The sequence below is a fragment of the Condylura cristata genome, unplaced genomic scaffold (assembly GCF_000260355.1).
Source record: "Condylura cristata isolate star-nosed mole 26May11 unplaced genomic scaffold, ConCri1.0 scaffold00005, whole genome shotgun sequence".
Lineage (NCBI taxonomy): Eukaryota > Metazoa > Chordata > Mammalia > Eulipotyphla > Talpidae > Condylura > Condylura cristata.
In genome coordinates, this window is record NW_004567106.1 from 23,435,046 (window position 1) to 23,455,364 (window position 20,319).

The 20,319-nt window shown below is 37.4% G+C and overlaps 1 protein-coding gene across 1 annotated transcript in view; it reads left to right on the plus strand.

Moving 5' to 3' along the window:
* The window catches only part of DNAH11 (dynein, axonemal, heavy chain 11), a 256,915-nt gene that overhangs the window by 91,149 nt on the left and 145,447 nt on the right, over positions 1 to 20,319 (plus strand). Inside the window, 9 exon segments of the mRNA XM_004676758.2 lie at positions 806 to 937; positions 2,667 to 2,827; positions 5,675 to 5,831; positions 5,953 to 6,098; positions 9,373 to 9,489; positions 13,649 to 13,787; positions 15,989 to 16,081; positions 17,574 to 17,768; positions 18,580 to 18,657. Coding sequence (XP_004676815.1) covers positions 806 to 937; positions 2,667 to 2,827; positions 5,675 to 5,831; positions 5,953 to 6,098; positions 9,373 to 9,489; positions 13,649 to 13,787; positions 15,989 to 16,081; positions 17,574 to 17,768; positions 18,580 to 18,657 — 1,218 coding nt within the window.

Consider the following 20,319-nt stretch of genomic DNA (forward strand, 5'->3'; position numbering starts at 1 on the left):
ATTTGGGTCTGAAAGTTTCACAAAACAATATTATTAGTAACACAACACATTTTTCATCTCATTTCTGTGATGTCACAGAAATGATATTCTGTTCCATTAAATTCATTTTCTGTTCTATGAAAAGAAGTTAGTGGTTTGAAAAATAAAGATTAAGAAATCAATGGACCTAATGAGAATAGGTATGTGAATAAGAAGAATTCAGTAGAATAGGGGCCTCCCTGGTGGTGCAAGGGGTTAATGTGCAGCACTGTGAAGCTATCTGCAAAACTGTGAAGCTATCTGCAGTATGAGTTCAATCCTGGGGCAAAGCGGTGACCCATATGGCACAGCAGACCTCTCTTGTCTCACCTGCTGTTCCCCTCAACCATGTATTTCGGTAGATCTGCCTGCTCTGCTCCCCACTCTGCCTCTGAATCTGCTCAACCTCCGCACCTCTTACCTGTACCTCAGTTCTTGTATGCATAAATAAATCTTTTTTTAAAAAAAAAAAAAGAAGCAGGGCATTCTTCAATTTGACATTTGTAGCATTTCTGAGCAGTCTTTGCTATCACCTATCAAAAAAAAAAAGTTTATATGATATTTAGTTCTTACTACACTTTTATAGGTCACAGCACACTGCTATTCCAGCAGAATTGAGAACTAGATCATCATTGGGATGGAATGTGAGTTCTCTGTAGCCAGGAAACCTTTCTTCTGCCCCTGGCTTTGTCATTGCTCACAGGCTCACCTGTCTTCTTGGACTCTCAACTCAAAGAGAGTAATATTTATTACTTGTAATTTTAATTCTTTTAAAAATTCCTTCTAGATTTCTCAATTGAATGCACTGATTGCACTTCTTCTGGGAGAACTTCTACCTGGAGACAGACAAAAAATCATGACAATTTGTACTATAGATGTCCATGCCAGAGATGTGGTGGCAAAACTTATTTCTCAGAAGGCAAGTTGTTCAAAATTTACATATTTTGTTGATTCCTAAAAGTAGTGTTTATTGGCAAGAGTATTTTCAAGAAAGTCATTTTTTAAAATGTGTTTTGTTTAGTGTACTTCAATTAGTCCTGAAAAGTTAGATATACTTACTTTGGGTGAGTCTGGTTGGGCTGATAATATTGTTGTGAGAGTTATCCTTAGTGATATCCCAATGGGCTTTGCCAAGTCAGGAGCCTCTAATCCAGATCATGCAAAATGTAACCCAGGATTGAAGAACCACAAGAAGTCACCATGTTAATTCCCTGTCTCCTGGTGTGCCTACCTATAATTACCTTGGTCATCTGCCTCTGCTGGTCAACTTTGTGGCTAGTAGCTAACATACATTAGCATTGTATATATGTCATTTGATTATTTTCCTTTTAAAGAAAAAGAAGCGTTGGTAACCTCATTTCATTTCATGGTTAACTTCATTTCTTTAAAGAAGTGATTTTCAGTGTATTAGTAACCTTCTTTATCTCTTTAAAAAGTCCACATGCCAGGTGCTAGCAACATTTAATATGAAAGAATTTTCTCACCCTTTTCCAAAATACATTCATACTTACAAATGGTAGGAATATGCTTCTGTACTTAATGACATTGATATAAATGCCTGTCACCTCCTTCTTCCAAATCTCTTTGTTTTCTGAGTGGTAGTACAACAGTAAGATAATTTGAATGCATTTATGTATCATGAAGTGTTTTCTGATTTTCTAGTTCTTAGCTCATTGAAATCAGTGTGAACTTTAATTCTCCCAACAAAGTGCAAGCAAATGCTTCTTTATGTCAACCATAAACTTAAAATTATTTTTGAACCAGGTTCAGGACAATTAGTGAATAATACTTTTTAATTGCTAATACAAAACTGATCTTTGCAAATCATTACTTATTTTACTTTCTCACTTTGGTGATGTGTTGTCTTAGAATACAGCCTTGCACCTTCTTATAAATCTTAGTCTGTTACCAGTTTGGTGTTTTGTTTCAGTAGTATAAGTTATGATTTAAAATATGTCCTTTGTCCCGCAGGGATTGCAATCGAGATGGAAAAAAAATGTGCAAAATGATGTAAGAATAAACTTTGTAATAAAAAAAATATATGTCCTTTGTTTTGTAGCAAAAAGGATGAAAACTTTGTCTAATTCCTGATAATTTTTCAGTATATTGAGACTTGCATAGGTATCAAACAAATTAATAGATACAGGGCCACCTGTAATTTGAAGATGACTAGGTTGAATTAAGAAAGAATAGCAATGAAGAAATATTATTTTGATTTAATAAAAAAAGAAGTGGGGAATCTTCTTACCAAAAGCACACTAGTATTAGAATGCACCTGTTGAAAATAGTGTTTTTATACCTCCAACATTCAAAAATTATGGATTTTGTGCTATCTTAGTATGAATATTAAGTCTGATTTCAGTGGTATGAGTAAAAAGTTACATGATGTAATTCCCTAGGGTGATTCATAAAAGGAGGAAAAGCACTGCTTGAACAAATTGATACTGTTTTATAGTGAAAGGCCTCTTAAAATGAAGACTTTTATTACTCACATTTCTTATTAAAGCATTCCATTTATTTACAAGCAGTTGCAATATGCAGTAGTATCTAATAAATTTCCTTTTTGTACAGTTTTTAGAAATGAAACGTGAACCAGCAGAATTGATTAAATTAACAGATTACCTTTGTTGATCATGCTATAATTTTAGGTTGTCAGTCCCCAAGCTTTTGCTTGGCTGTCTCAACTCCGTCACCAGTGGGAGGATACCCAGAAACACTGTTTTGTTAATATTTGTGATGCACAGTTCCAGTACTTTTACGAATACCTTGGAAACAGCCCTCGACTTGTGATCACTCCTCTGACTGACAGGTAACTATTACAGGTGTGAGTCAGATAGGAAACACCGAGCCAAAAGAATTCCCAAGCCTGGGTGTAGAGGTGTGACACTGAAAAGAATGGAAAAAAATGATGAATCAGTTGGGAAAGTAAATGAAGGCTGTATATAAATGAACTCAGTAACACAGTGAGTATTGACTTTAGAGACAAAAGAACCAAATTAGACAAACATAATCACAGAAGCTATACAATATACAAACACAAATATTGTTAACATATTAATGTGTCGTTAAGTAGCAACTTTGATCAGTGAGCCCATTCTTCCTGGCTGTCTATGTATAACATCCTAATGTTAAGGTTTGTAAGCACCCCTGCCTCATATCCCTCTATTGATAGTGTAATAATAAGAACTGCTGATGTTAATTCATTTTTGAAGAATTACCCACAAAAGGAGGAAGGAAGAGAATATATACCTTCACTAAGTGATCCAACAAATACTTACAAAGCACTGTGCTAAATACTTAAATTCTGTGTTAGAGTTCCCACTGTCACAAAGCACACTTTTTGGTTAAGAGAGTATACTGTGAGAGTGGGCAGCTGGGAATGAAGAAAAACAAGTAAATAAAGTTATTTTAGGCAGCATATGCAACTGAAAAATGAAATAGGGTGATATGTCTTCAAGGGAGAGTCTCCTATAGGTTGAATGAAAGAATAGTTAAAATGAGCCTAAATGATAACAAGAAATTTGTTGTGCAGACATCCTGCGGCAGCGTTAGAAGCAAAGAACATAACAAAGGTTCTAATTGGGAAGGAGCTTGCCAGTTCGAGGAATGACAGAGAGGCAGTGTGGCTTAAATATGTAAAGGGAGGGAGGAGTTGCTATTATTAAAAGTTCATTGCCACTTACACCAAGTAAATAAATCCAGATAGTCAGAATGTTGCAGAGGTAAGGATATATTGCACTGCCATGAAATTCTTTGTTATTCGTCCAGCTGCTGCTGAATTATTTGGTGGGAGAAAGCACATTTAATTCTTGGTGTTCACGAAAGATAATTTATTCCTTAATATCACGGGTGGATGATCTCAGTTATCCACTGTCACTACACTAAGTTTATTTGGGACTAAAAGAGTAGATGGTTTCAACAATGTGTCTGAGAAGCTGGGTTGTGATGGTGGTGCTGGGAGGAAGGCAGAATTCATTCGCTAGCTTTGTGCTTGTCCTTACATTTATCTCATCACTGGTATATTGCATGATTTCTGAATTCTCTTTCTCCAATTCTTTTTCACTTGTCTCTAACTAAAATTCTTTGTTCAGTAATTTACATCTGTTTGTAGTATGGCAGGTTAAATGCCGTAGCTTGACAAAATCATTTGAGAGTAGTCAAGATTGCAGATGTTAAGAACTTACTGAATGCATGCATCCATAAGTAGAGAAAATGGGAAGAAAGACACAGGATATAAGCAAGAAAGGGATGAGGCATTTAAAGTTTATCACTATGTGAAGACTGATAGCTTATTAACTTGATGATTAAAATATCACTGGTTTATTTGGAAGTTGAAAGGACGATGAATGTTCCTTTTAATAGTGTGGACAGTGATGGGGAAGATGCTTACAGTGTATACATTTCCTTTTTAATTTCATTCTTTGGATTATTTACGAATTGTTTAGCACAAAGATGCTTTCAAAAACTTCCTTTAGGTCAAATTTGAGGTGGTCTGGATAGGATTGCAGCCCAAGCTGCTATTGGAGAGCGAGACAAAAAACCATGCCTTCAGTAACACAGAGACTGATACCTCACTTGGGTAACAGTCCAGAGGAGAATAACGCAGGAGTCTAGGCTGGCAGGTGGCTGACTTGCTAAATATGGCGCCTACTTGGTTTTCAGCCAGTGAAAAAGGAGAAAACATCTTAAAGGAAGTGCCCTAGGCATGGTAAAAATCATATCAACACATGACACATTGACTTTGTCCACTCCTGGCTGCAAGGATAGAAGGAAACACAGTCGGTGGCATACAGGCAGCCATAGGTCTGGAGCCACATGAAAAGATGCTAGGGAACGGTTCCACTTCAGAAAGAGCTGTATTCCTAGTCCAAGGGTGTTTCCATTGTGTACTCAAGGTGAAAGACACTTAAACATGTGGTGGCCATGAACTATAGAAGCATTATTTTCATTAGTAGTTGCTTCTGTTTGCACACTATTCCAAGTTTTCAACATACTTATCTTCGACTTTCCTTATCTCTACAGTAAGCCTCATTTTGTGAGGGGAGAAAATGTAAGTCATCCAAAGACCTATTTAAGATTAAAACCTGATAATGAGCAGACACCAACCTTGGTTGTCTGACCTCCACCTATATGTCTTTCCACTAGATACAGTGACTGTACAAAATAATTTATAAATCTGTGGAAACCCCATGTAAGGTTATTCCATTTATTAGTTTCCCTTCTTTTACAACAATTAAGTTTTGTCTGAATGATTTTCTCAGATAACCTCTCAAACATTCTTACAAAATTGTATTATCATAACCCATATTCATGTGTCAGCACATTTAAAATTAATCCCTAAAACACAATAGTTTGAGACATAATGTCATATTAGTATCTTTACCAGAAACTCTGTAGCATTGTTAATCAAGTGTTATTTGTTCAGATACACAGCTCTTAGAAAATGAGATATATTATTTTTGAATAACCAATTTTATAAATTTGATAAAAAATATTATTGTGACTGATTGCCATGAACAAGTCGTAAGTATGTCAATATTCTGTGCTGCTACCTCATTCTGTGCTTCTTAAACTTTGAACAACGATTGGACTGCCCCTCATGTTTTCCAGAAATCTCTTATTCGGCGATAATGTCTGCGCTTTCCATTGCTTACAGGTGTTACATTACCTTAACTCAGTCACTTCATCTCACCATGAGCGGAGCTCCAGCTGGCCCAGCTGGTACCGGGAAAACAGAAACCACCAAAGATCTTGGACGTGCCCTGGGCATGATGGTCTATGTGTTCAACTGCTCAGAACAAATGGACTACAAAGTGAGTTGTAAAATGATGTGTAAGATGACAGATTCAAATGGCCTCGCTCCTGACTTGTAATGATTCATGGTAATAGTTTAGAAAACTGTCCTGTTAAATCCTCACTGCCTGCTCTGTTTAGTCCATAGGAGATATCTATAAGGGACTGGTGCAAGCAGGAGCGTGGGGCTGCTTTGATGAGTTCAATCGAATTTCTATTGAAGTTCTGTCAGTGGTGGCAGTCCAAGTGAAAATGATACATGATGCCATCAGAAACAGGAGGAAGAAGTAAGTGGCATGTGACTTTTTTCTATTACAAATGGGAAGAATAACATGGAGTAAGGCAGTAAACCTTGTCAGTCTCTTACTATTCCTCTGTCTACTGAAATGGATAGGAAGAGAGAGAGAGCCAGATCGGAGGAATTATTTTGAATAATTGCCCATTTTAAGTGGTTTTTAAGTGTTTAAGTGCCTTTGTTGTAGGCAACAAATGTTCATCCCATAATTTAAATCACTGAAGGAATAAATTCCATTTCAATGCTAAATTTGGAGGATGCCATTCTCCAGGCTGATCTGGCCTGAACTTCTAGTTGCCTTTTTCATGCTTAACCCCTCCTCTGTAAGTGACACTCAGTCTCCATGTGTATGCAAGGACACCACACCTTTCTAGTTCATTCCCTGGCTCACAACTGTTGCTTTGCTGGTTTCTTCTCATCTATAAAATGAGGCAAAGTATGGAAGCTCCTTATTGACTGTGGTGATTAAATGTAAAACACTTGTACTAGTGCTTCACATATGGAAAGAACCATATTAATGTTAAGTATCATTTTCATTGATGCAATTTCCTGACCTATTCCTATTCAGTAACATAGAGTTGCAGCTTGTCCCCTTGGTGATTTTATCCACTCATAAGGCTTTCAACACCGTTGTATGCTGCTGGCCATCAGATGTCCAAGCGTCCTAGCCCCTAGACTTAGCAATACATAGACACTGCCTATTGGGACATCTCAAAACTGCAGTTGATGTCTCTGAGGCGTGTTACTTTTTTTTAACTAATACTTCTTTTTAAAGGTTGATTTATTTATGCATAGAGAACTGGGGTACAGGCCAGAGGTGCAGGGGCAATGAGAGGCTTCTTCAGAGATAGGAGAGAGCAGAACTGGCTAACTGAAGAAATACACTGCTGAGGGGAGCAGCAAGTGGGCCAGGAGAGGTCTGCTGTGCCATGTGGGTCACTTCCGGGGTGGGGAATCAAACTCATGCTGAAGTGGCTTTAGCCTCTTTTTAACCCGCCACATCACCAGGGAGGGCCCTGAGGCCTGTTATTTTTAATAGATGCATAGTTAAATTCCTGATCTTTCCATCAGTACCTGCTTTGTTAGCTTACACTCTTAACATTTTTCCAGTTGCTCAGGATGAAAACCTTCCATATATACCCAGAACCTACCTACTTCTCAACACACCACATTCAAAAAGACAAAATGTGACTAAAACTTGGGGTTTGAAAGCTTAATTTGCGAAATAGAGTACACAATTTTGGTTTTCTTTGTTACATTTTTATATAGTGTAGTCTCATTTATTTGGTCTACCTACTTATTAGGGTATGTTCAGCTAGCTGTCTTAACTAAGAGGGCTTTTCAGCCCTCCAATCAGGGAAAGATTAGCTCCTAATCATTTAATCTACAATAGATTGAACCTCTTGCAGAAGTTTGCAGTTATTATAGATGTACATATTGTGGTAGATGTTTCTACCTTCTAGAAAACCTCTTTGTCCTTCTACCACTTGACATCTGGATATAAGCCCTATGACCAGATGTCTGTACCCTTCACTGCTATAATTCTAGTGCCATGTTGAAGAAGTCAGTTCCTTCCTCATTGATCTCCAGACATAGTCTCAAAATCTTATTTGATATAACCAAGATGTTATTTGTGGTCATCCTTTTTTAAGGAGGTTTATTTAACTGCTCTATGCAAGGCTTTCTGAAAATCTCCAGCCATACTTCTTGGTTTTCTGTCTTCACTCTGGGAGATGTGCCTCTTCATCCTCATGCTAGTCTACATACAGGTTGGTAGGCACCTTTGTCGTTTCATGAGTTTTATGAAATGCTCTGGACATTTGAGTATTTAAGATGGGACCATTTCTTTGGCACCTTGCTGGCTGTCCTCCCCTGAGGTCCATAACTTGGACTGTATCTCTCCCTGCTGTGTATAATGGAAGAGCAGTCAGTTGCTCTGTAATATCCACCTCTTTTTGCAGGCAGCCCTGCCAGGCCTGCCGTTGCTAGCCTAACATTCTTGGGAGCAAAGACTTCTCTGTTCTTGTTTAAATATACAAAAATCGTCTTTTCTGAATTTTCTAGCATTTAAGAATTTTTGTTTTAAAATTATAACTATCTCTTTTCCCTAGTCTGTGTATAGGCCAGCTCATAACCTATTCAGGCATCCCCATTCCATCAAGACAAGCCTTATATTTTGTCTGTTACTCCCACTGGAAAGTTACCTTTTCCTTCTCAATTTGGTTCCCACTATAGCCCCTTATCACCCACTTTCTTTTTTTTAAGACATACTATTTTTTAATTTTTAAAAATTTTTGTAAGTTTATTATTTTTCTTTTTTATTATTAAATTAAAATTGATTTTTAAAAAGAAATAGCATTAATTTGCCTATTATGCCCTTGTGCATATATATATGTGTGTGCATGTGTGTATATATGTTTTTTTTTTCATCATTCTTCATTTTGTGCATTTTTCCATCCCAGTTGTAATCCCCATGGACCATCACCCATTTTCTTAACCAGCAATAGCCTAGTTGGTTCTTGCAACTCTTTCTGAAAATCCTTAGTGCTTCTCCAGTACCTTTAAGTGATAACTATTGCAGTCTAGTTAACATCTATAGAGTACTTGCCATGTCCTAGGTATTGAACTCTTAGTCATTTATATATATAACCCTCATAGGCAAAGTTAATCTTCACCGTCCAACCAAGTGGGTAATGCTAGTTGAAGAAATTGGAATGTGTCTACAGTGAACTAACTAGTCTCTGAATACTCACAATCTGGCTCCAGAACTGTCATAACAATCAGGTTGTTCTACCACTCATTGGTAATCTGTCAATAGTTGTTGAATAAATGGGAAGAAGAAAGGGAGGGGAGAGAGTGGCAAGCAAATAGACCCAAAACAGGGGAACAAGGAGCCCCTTTCTCCTCTTAGTCTATGCAGAATCCTTTCACAGACTTGTACCCCACATTGTAGGCAGAACATTACCTTTTTTAACATTTACAGTCGTCAAGTCCTCATCTTTTTATTCTAACAAACTATGGCTACGCTGAACTATAAAAAAACACTTCCCATATTTATAATTCCTTTGGGGGAAGGGAGAATATTTTTAATAAACATGATTTAAAGCATATATTCAAAATATGTGCACTTACAAAGTTTAAAGAAAATTACACAGAATAAACAGCTTCCTAATAATAATTTGCATTTTTGCAGTGGTTTGCATTTGTCAATGTGCATTCATATTCAATGAACACATTTAATTTCATCGGTGTTCTTTTTATGGTAGATTTGTATTTCTTGGAGAAGCTATCACACTGAAGCCATCAGTTGGAATATTTATTACTATGAACCCAGGATATGCTGGCCGTACTGAATTACCGGAAAATCTCAAAGCTCTTTTCAGGCAAGTGTTAAACTTTGCTGCTTAGCATCTGGAACACTCATGCCACCTAACGTTGCTGGTTTGCACTGTTAAATTATTTGTTTTCACTCTAGAATTCCTAGGAAAAAGCGCTCACTGTTTCCTTGGAATTCCTTTATGCAGATAACTTTAACCATAATAAATTGACCCTCTTGAATTACGAAATTGAGATGCAAAATTATTACTGAAAAGCTGCATGGTACATTGAATACATAATGCTTATTCTTTAATAATATTTTATAATCATGATTTTTAGAAATTGTAGAATATTTGTAAAATACAGAAAAGAATAAAGAAATAACTTTGAGCATTAGCACCCAGAAATTGTTTTATTTTATCCTAATCTCTTTGATAATTCATATGGTATGGAGTTTAGGTTAGATTTGACTTTAATTAACTTATTTAATATTTTGAACATAAACTGCTTCTAAATAGTATAGACCTTTTGTTTAAATATTGTATGTATGTAGTTCCAAAATAGTTTCTTCCATGTTTGTTCACAATTTTTGTAACCAATCTTTGTTATCTGATGTGTAGGGTTTGGTTTTGGTTTGATTTTTATCATAAAATAGCAGACTATCTCTTACATGAAGTTACCTTATTTTTTTTTTTCAGATTAATACACAAGGTAGATCCCTAAATATAGAATGATTAGGTGATTGAAAGATCTTTTATTTGCTTTTTCACGATAGCTAAAAGTAACTTGAGCATCTTTTCATGGCCATACATGTTGTCACCACACTATCATTTGTGAAGTGCAACATTCCACATTCTATTCCCTGATTAAGTACATAAATTGCAAATATTTTTCCTACAGTTAGTGGCTTGCTCTTTTCATTTTCTTAAATGAATCATCAAAGTATGAAGCTTTAAATTTGATTAAATATCAATTTGATACAGATTGTTTGTGATTGTTACATACATATCCCTTCTTATCGATGGTTTTGAATCAGGTTATACTAAGCACATGAAGTTAACTTAGAAAATATTCCCTTTTCTATTTTCTTCTCAGTTTGTCAGGATTAATATTAATCACCCCATAAATATTTGATTGAATTAATCAATGGCACCATCTGAGCACATTTTTGTAAAAATCTTTGTAATGATTAATGCAATTCCTTTAATAGATAAGGTGTTATTAAGATTTTTTTGGATTATTTTTGTTCATTGCTATTTAGTCTTTATATATTTTTCACTTGAAGTTTCTTAAATCACAATAACATACAGCAATATATATGATAAAGTCACACCTCCTCAGGTACCAGGTCCTCACACCGCACCCGCCACCAAGACACCTATAATCCTCTGCTACAGTCCATTTGCTTCCCTCCTCTTCTTGTAGTCTTGATTCCATGTTCACTTTGCACTGTTGGTTTGGTTTTATCTGACCATTTGTTTTGTATCTCTATATTGCACATATAAATGAAAACTTCTGGTATTTGTCTTTCTTCCTCTCTGATGCATTCTGTTTAGCATTTTTTCCTCCAGTTCCAGCCAAGGTTGCAAATAGAGAAAGACCATTTCGCTTTTGGTTATACTTGAGTAGCATTCCGCTGTATATATACCACTTTTTCTGCTCTACTGACTCCTCTGCTGTTTTCATAATTTGGCTATTGTTATTAATGCTTCAGTGAACACAGAATTGTGTATAGCCATTCAAATTAGAGTTTTTGCATTATGAGGGCTGGTAACTAGGACTGAAACTGCTGTATTCCGTAGTAGATCTATTAATGTGTTTGAAATTGCCATACTATTTTCCAGAGGGACTTGGACATCTATCTTTCATCAACAATGTACGTGGTTTCCTTTTCCTCCATGTCCCCGCCAACACTGGCTGTTTCTGATCTTTTTGACATGGACCATTTTCACAAGTGTGAGGTGATATCACATGATGGTTTTGATTTGCATTTCCCTAATGATAAGCACTTTTTTCATGTGCCAGGCAGCCTTCCATGTGTGCCTTCTTTGGAGGAGTGTCTGTTTAGCTATTCTGCCCATTTTTATGAAGGCTGTATGTTGTGTGAATTCTTTATAGGTTGTCAATATCAGCTCTTTGTCAGAAGTATGATGTGCAGTTATTTTCTCCCATTCAATTGGATGTTTTTGTTTGTTTTAAGTGGTAGTTTCTTTCACTGTGCAGAAGCTTTTGGTTTGATATACTCCCATTTGATGTTTCTGAAGCCAATATTGTGTTGTGCTTTACTTATGTTTTCTCCAATGATTTTAATGGCTCCAGGTCTTATATCCCTATCTTAAATACATTTTAGTTAAGTTCTGTAATATGTGAGATGATCTAGTTTGACTGTTTTGTATCTGACTGCCCAGTTTTCCCAGCACCATTTGTTGAAGACACTCGTCTTTCTCTAGAGTATACTATTGGCTCCTTTGCATAGATTAACTGCCCATAAATATGGGAGTTTACTTCTAGGCTCTCAATTCTGCTGTGCTTGGCTTGTGTTTCTGTTTTTATTTTAGGACCATGCTTTTTTGATTACTATAGCTTTGTAGTTATTACTAAATAAAAATTGTTAACCCGACTTATCACATAAGCATTTTTACTAGGGCCCTAAACTTTGAAATGGTTTTGTGAAGCTTTCATAACTTTGGCTTAAGTACAGAGTCATTTATTTTGGGTGTTAACCCTTATGCCAGCAAAGTTTGAAGGGAAATTTGGACAATAAATGGTATTGTTCAAGCATAGAGGTAGTATGTACTAGCTTAAGAGCAGTATGTACTAGCTTAAAAATCATGTGACCTCAGGCATATTCTTATACTTCCCAAAACCTTACTATAAGGCCTCTGTAAGATATAGAGTCACCATATAGAGTTGTGAGTGCATGAAAAGCTTTTTAGCACCTTATTAGCATGAAGTGCTCAGTAGATATTGTCAGTATTTATGTAGTAAGTAGATTTTTTTCACTTCTATTTATTCCTCATTATTATTACTTCTATCATATGATAGAGATTAAGAAATGTAGAACCAACTTAGAAGTACTGAATAACATAGTTCCAAATGGACACTGAATAATGTTTAAGATGAAAGATTTTGAAGTGTCTTGAAATATAAAGTAGATTGTAATTAAACTCAAAGACTGATAGATAAATGTTAGGGTGTTTGCTCTCATAAATCTAAGATATCAGGTGATCAGATGTAATTACTTATTTTGGCTCCTTCTTTACCCTTAAGTTCTGTTAAATGCAATTTTTGCATTATGTTGCTGTTCATGGCATTTGTCTAAGGGTGAACTTAAACAAAACATAGTTAAATTTTGGTAGATTTTCATTTGGAATTGTATCCAAACTGGCCTCATGCAGGGATGTGTTAGAGATGCTTCGTAGGAGTTTGAAGTAGTTATATTTTCATCAATTTTGTGAGGTGATTGTTTACTCAGCTACTAATAAAAAACTAATTGTAAGGCCCTCCCTGGTGGCGCAGCGGGTTAAAGCACTGCACTGAGAAGCTAAAGCCACTTCCACATGAGTTCGATTCCTGCCTGCCCCGGAGGAGACCACATAGCGTGGCAGACCTCTCCTGACCCGCCCGCTGCTCCCCTCAGCAGTGTACTTCGTGGATCTGCCTGTTCTGCTCCCCACTCTGTCTCTGCTGAAGCCTCTCACCACCCCTGAGCCTCTGGCCTGTACCCCAGTTCTGTATGTACAAATAAATAGATCTTTAAAAAAAATTAATTGTATAAACTTTTGTACCTCTACTCTGTTCCATGCTTAGTGATGTCATGCAGTAATTACTCTCTGGAAGTCAGAAAAAACAGCTGTAGATCAGGACAGTGCTGGCCACAGGTCTAAAGGCTGGGCTGTACATAGGATAAGACATCAGGCATCACTACATCTTTCCAAAGTGACAACCAACATGAGAAGGTTACCGAATACACCCACAGATTTTCCTTGCAATCTCACACTTTGCTGCTGCCATTTTCCGACTTTCCATCTTTTTCTATGTATTATGTAACTACTGGACATTTTTCTGTTGAGGTGAAGGGTCTTGTTACCTGTGATTGACAGAAGTAATTGTGACCTCCTTGGGAATGGTTGGAATGTTGGTACAAATTAAACCCTTGATTTCAGCAATTTGTACTTATTACTTTATCACATTTTAAAACTAAATTTCATATCTACTGTTTAGACCCTGTGCCATGGTGGCCCCTGACGTTGAGCTAATCTGTGAAATCATGTTAGTTGCTGAAGGTTTTGTGGACGCACGCTCATTAGCCCGAAAGTTCATTACATTGTACACGCTCTGCAGGGAGCTTCTCTCCAAGCAGGTGAGGAGTCTTTGTTACTTTTCCTTGGTTTTTACGTCCCATTAAAACAGTTTTTTGAAATTACTTCAAATTATCATTCAAATTGCAGTTAGAGGGGTAATTTTTATTTTCCATGAAATTTTGAAAATCTGTTTTACATTTCTCTTTGCTGAAATTAAACTTGAGACATTTTAAGTCTTGGGTTTAATTTGTACTTAATACTGTTTATATCAATGTCTGTGATTTTAGATTTTACCAGCACTATAATTATAAATGGAATTTTAGGTTGCCTTCTTTTCTTGGTGAGAATATTATTTTCTAATCAGAGAAGGTAGGAGTGTTCATAAGAATTAACTAAAGCTGATTTTCAGAGGAACACCTGTAGAAATGTTATATTAAAGAGCTGGCTTAGCTTTAAAAAAAAAAAAAAAAAGACAAACTTTGGCTGTACTGTTCCCTAACATCTGTGGGTATATTCGGTAACCTTCTCATCAGTTACAATGAAGTTGTTGATGTATCAAAAACTTGCATTGTACCTGCGTCACTTTTTAAATTCAGCTTTGTGATCCCCTTTGACGTTGGTCTTTTGATGACCTTTTATTAATTCCTGCTGACATTATTTTGCAGCTGTTTCAGGATGAAAGTTTTAAAGCATCACAGCTAAAACAGCACAGGTATTTGTTCTACTGATGTACACATTTAAATAACCATTATTGGGATGAAATTTGGAATCTCAGAGGCAAAATCAGGATGCCATTTTGATTACTGTGGATCTAGGGAAAAACCATGTAATAATTAATAACATGAAAAAATTATGACGATGTTACATGTAAAAAACAGCATGCCAAACTATAGATGTGATCTATAATTTCCAAGTGTTTCGTGTCTTATACTGTGTGTTTTAGATACATGGTATGTATAAAATGAGTTGAAAATACAGTGTGATTTTTGACATTTGTCTTTGGGCAGTAAGTTATAAGCATTAAACTTTTTTCTGGCTTGCAATATCTTCCTCTCCCCCCCACCCCCATCGCCTCCTAGCGATCCCATTTCAGTTTTTAATGGGGAAATCATCATAGGGGGAAAATGTCACTGAACCCAGGAAACAGGGAGTGCAACCATATATTCATTCCCAGTAATAATATTTAAACAGCTATTGGGCATCTTTTGAATCCAAATAATATATTTACTGCTACTGTTGTTAAAGGGAGAGGGGACAGTAAGACACAGAACAAATGAAAGAAACACTGAGGTTTCTGGATCAAAGATCTCAGAGCCTGTGAGAGGAATATCTGGTGAGGATAATTTTCAAGTTCCAAACAGATACAAGTTTATCACTGAATTTTAATAATAATGTTTTGACTATTAAGAGCCACTACTAGGTCTGGCACATGCAAGTGATTAAGAATGATTAGGCGAATTGGAGATCTGGCCGAGCCAGGGTAGAGCATAGGGCAGGATGGCCAGTGTCCAGCTGGAGAAGTGCTGTAGTTGGAGGTGAAAGTGTGGAGCTCCTCAATGAGCAAGTGTACTGAGCGAAGAGCAAGGAAGGCAGAGGGAGCCCTGCGTAAGCATTTCAGAGAAGATTTAATAATGACTTAACTCAGTGGTAAAGATTTATTTATTTGTACATAAAGAATTGGGGTTCAGGCCAGAGGTACAGGGGCAATGAGAGGATTCACTGGAGACAGAGTGGGGAGCAGATCAACAAAAAACACTGCCGAGTGGAGCAGCAAGTGGGTCAGGAGAGGTCTGTTGGTCACCTCCAGGGCGGGGATCGAACTCATGTGGAAATGGCTTTAGCTTCTTAGTGCTGTGCTTTAACCCTCTGTGCCACCAGGGAGGGCCCTATCTGGACTTTTTTTTTTTAGCTTCAAGCTCTTACTTCTGGACTGGCAAACTTACTCTCATAAAAATTTTTAAAGATTTATTTATTCACACAGAACTGGGGTACAGGCCAGAGATGCAGAGGGTGAGAGGCTTCACCAGAGACAAAGCAGGGAGCAGAGCAGGCAGATCGACGAAGTACACTGCTGAGGGGAGCAGCGGGTGGGTCAGGACAGGTCTGCCACACCATGTGGATCTCCTCTGGGGCAGGCAGGGATCGAACTCATGCGGAAGTGGCTTAAGCTTCTTAATGCTGTGCTTTAACCCACTGCGCCACCAGGGAGGGCCCTCTCTCATAAAAATTTTTAGAAAACTTACCTATGTCTTGATTTTAGGACCATTACGATTGGGGACTTCGTGCTATTAAGTCTGTCTTGGTTGTAGCTGGCTCCCTGAAACGAGGGGATAAAAATAGACCTGAAGATCAGGTAAAGTAATATTAATAGGATTTTGTTGAATGAGTAGCTAAACTTCTTTATAAATGGTATACTTGGATGGTAAAACATGCCTTCCATGACTTTCAAAAAACACATATTTTCAATGAAGTATATTTAAAAAAAAAAAAAGATTATTTATGTGTACAAAACTGGGGTAGAGGCCAGAGGTGCAGGGGTAAGAGGATTCACCAGAGATAGAGCAGGGAGCAGAACAGGAAGACTAACAAAGTACACTGCTGAAAGGAGCAGCAGGGAGACAGGAGAGTTTGCTGTGCCATGTGGATCAGCTCTGGGGCTGGAGATTGAACTTGTGCTTCTGGGGCTGGTTTCATCGGGCTGCACTACAATCCATTGTGCCACCAGAGAGGGCTCCGCAGTATTATTTCAAAGAATGACATAAGAACATCACAAGTGTTCTTAAGTACCAGGCTATGAATATAAGTAAGAAAATGTGATTTTATAAGTGCTTTTGAAATATCAGTCACAGAAAGTATTTTGGCAGTCATAAAATAATTCAATAATTACTGCTTGATGTCCTCAGAGGGACATTTTGAAAATCTGATTGAGTCATTAATCCTGAAAATGTCATTGTAGACATAATCTAAAGGAACAAAGTATGTCCATTTCATGGGATTTAAGATGTGTATAAAGAATGGAGCTGGAAGGCGTGATCACCTAACACATAATAAGATGCCTCATAGGTTATTCAGGTCTGGTAGGAATGTGCTACTATCCCTTCTGGGAAAAACCAGTAGCAGCCATGCTGTGCATTTTTCTCTGAGTGGTGAGCGTGGTGGTGAGGTCCACTGTCTTGTCCATGCTTGTGGAATGACTTGAATGAAGTATTTTTATTAAAGATGTACTCATGTGAGTCTTTCTACATGTTTAAGGATATTTTATGTAAGTTCACTATTTCCAATATTTCTTTCCCTTCTCTGTCACAATTCATGTTTAGGTCAGATTTTCTTGCCTTTATTTTTCTCTTGTATTACTGCTGTTTTGAAACACTTTTTCTGTAAAAGTCATCCTATTGTTCAAATTACTGCTTTTCAAATATAAAAACCTTCTTTGGTTTGCAGCCAAAACAGAACAAAAACCCAAATGAAAAACCGTGAAGTTTATTATTTTGAAATTTTCAGAGTACTTTCTGCAAAATTATCTGACGGGCCTGTTTAATTTGCACACTGGAGTTTGAGGATTAAGGAGAAAAACATCTCAGACCCCATCTCAAAATCAACAATTGTTGGCAGGGAAGTAATTGCTCATGGTAGTCTGAGGTCATCGTGGTATAACACAGGCTTCTCATGATCTCACATGGGAACTTATAAACATGTTACCCCCTGAGAGGTAGAACACCCTCCGCATAAAGAACAGTATTGATAGCCCGTGCTTTCGATAGGGGATTTAAAAAATCATATCTTTAGTTGTTTAGATATTTCATAGACCTTGTACTGGCCTTTTTACAGTGTTTTCTCCTTTCTAGGTGCTCATGAGAGCTTTAAGGGATTTCAATATGCCTAAAATAGTGACTGATGACACCCCCGTGTTTTTGGGCCTGGTCAGTGACCTGTTTCCAGCCCTGGATGTACCCCGGAGGAGAGCACCACACTTTGAACAGATGGTCAGGCAGTCTACCCTGGAACTCCGCCTGCAACCTGAGGAAAGCTTCGTTCTCAAGGTAACAAGAACCTTGACTAGTTGGCAGTGAGAGCCCCTGGGAAGTGCAGTAGCAGTTAACTGTCGCTAGGGATACTGAGCCAGAATATCAACACAGGGAGGAGACTGGCCTTGCTGCCACCTTAATACGTACTTTAAAGGATTCCACAGTAAATATAAATATTTTGCACTCACAATCTACGTGGAAGTAAAAATACCAATATGTTCAAGTCTTGCTTTTAAATGTAAGCATGCTTTCCATTAGTTCATAAATAGTTCTTTTTGGTAACATGCAAAGATAATTTTGTTCCCTTTCTCTCCATATTAGAGAAAATTGGAAGTAAAATCATCAGTAATGCTTTAAGTGGGGAAGAAGTGTATGATACCATCTGACTTATTAGAGGTTGTACCTATGCATGCTCTGTATGGGTAGAGTGATTACATGACATTGAATTTCTATGGAGTCCATTTCAGTTATGCTAGAGGATCTGTCTTTATTCAGTTATAGATGGTGACTGGTTTTTGTTCAGTGTCATTGATGTTGGTAACTCCTGCCACCTACTAAGCACAACCAATCTTCAGTTCTGTCTGTGTCAGTGTTTCACTGTGTAATGGCTTTTCTTCATTCCCACACATGTACAGTACATGTTCTGTACTACTGGGTACAGGAGAAACTATATTTTGCATTTGTCACCTATTTTAACTTTCTCAGAACACATTGTTGTCAGTAGGGGGCTGGTGTGCATTGTAAAGAAAGAATTGGGCAAAAATGAGTGTTTTTGTGTACCACCAACTCTTTAAAGGGAATCAGTGACTGAATGTTTGCTGTGCAGGTTGTCCAGCTTGAAGAGCTGTTGGCTGTGCGGCACTCTGTGTTCGTGGTTGGAAATGCAGGCACAGGGAAGAGTAAGGTATGTGCCTCATCTGTTAGTCTCCACCACGGAAGGAACAACAAATTTTTGGCCTATTTTCAATAGTACCTAAAAGAGTTCCCTTCAGTGAGGTCCACCACAATTTGAGGTGAGACTCTGAGACCCTTGTATTGCTCTTTGATCAGTTCCCTCTATTTTCCTTTATATTGGGGACAAGGAAGAAATATAACAGAGAGGGAGATTGGACTTTCCATATGAAATTGTTAGCATCCTAGTTATGCATTTAGAAGTTTATCATTCCATTTCATGCAGTTTATACCTGGATTATGTTAGTCAATGTGAATATATTGATAGTCTCTGGATAAGACGCCTAGCTTATAGGATTGGATTGGCCCTATACACATTTATCACCGTGACTCTTCCCAAAACATTCTACATTATATTCCCCATCTTTAAGAAAAACACAAATGTTTCCTTCAATACTTGTGAAGTATAGCCCTCTATAGGGCCAAAACAAAACTTAAAAAGGAGTCAGCAAAAATCACACTTTTGAAGTACCTATCACGTATTATGCTAGGTACTTTATGTTAATACACTCCACACTACAGCTAGCTTGAAGCTGGTTGGTCTTACTGACAGCCCTGGCAACACACTTATTTTTTTGGTTAGATGTATATGCAGAGCTGCTTGCATTTTAACTTAGGCTGCTTGGTTATAAACATATTTAGTAGCCAATGGCTAAAAATAAGCAGAGTGGGCATAGGAGACTTTAGACCATGGGTGTATATGGAACTTGCGGCATTTAAAGCAGAGCCCAGAGTAGGACAATTATAAAGGGAGGGCCTATATAGGGATTTTTCTAGTGAAAAATATAATTGAAATAATAAAGTAGATAACTGATAGACCTGTAATTATTTTGTTAGAGTAAGTTTCAAATATAGGCCATGGTTCAAGGAAGGATAAAATTAAATTCTATAATTTCCAGTAGATTAATGGTTTCTAAAAATACAGCTTAATATTCCTAAGACATTCAATTTCCTTCATCTAATCTTCACTGATTCAGTTCTGTTCAACATTTACTCACACTGATCTAAGTAGAGCATCAGAGCACAGGGTCTTTTTTTAAAAATTTATTGTTATTAAAATTATTTGGCAATTGTTTATCCTCCTTCGAGCACTGTCAGCAGGTGAATATGATACATTGTAAGCTTAAGCCAGGACTTTGGAGGAATACAGACAGCATAGTTGAGTGGATATTTGCGTGAGGGTATCAACTAATGAAATGGACATGGGGTACCTATCCCGTGAGTTCCTATCCTCAAGGCCTCTTTTCCCCAATTATTTAAATCAGTTTTTCTCAGCACTAACACGTTGGACACTTTGTACTCTTGTTCTGCTTTTTGTTGTCGGGCCTGTTCTGTGCATTGCAGGGTGTTTATCAGCATCCTGCACTCTACCTTGAGGAACCTAGTAGGAGCAGCTCCCGTCCCCCAAGTCAACCCAGCCTCCTACTGAGACTCAGCACATCGAGATCAACAGTGTAGGCACCACTTGGGCCCTAATCAGAAATTCAGGTTACCAGTCCCACCCAGATCTACTGAATTTGGAGTCCTGGCCGGGGCCAGAAATCTGGAGTTTAATACTTTCTAAGTGATTCTGGTGCAGGCTAAATTTGGGGAATTTAAGTAATACAGGAAGAGT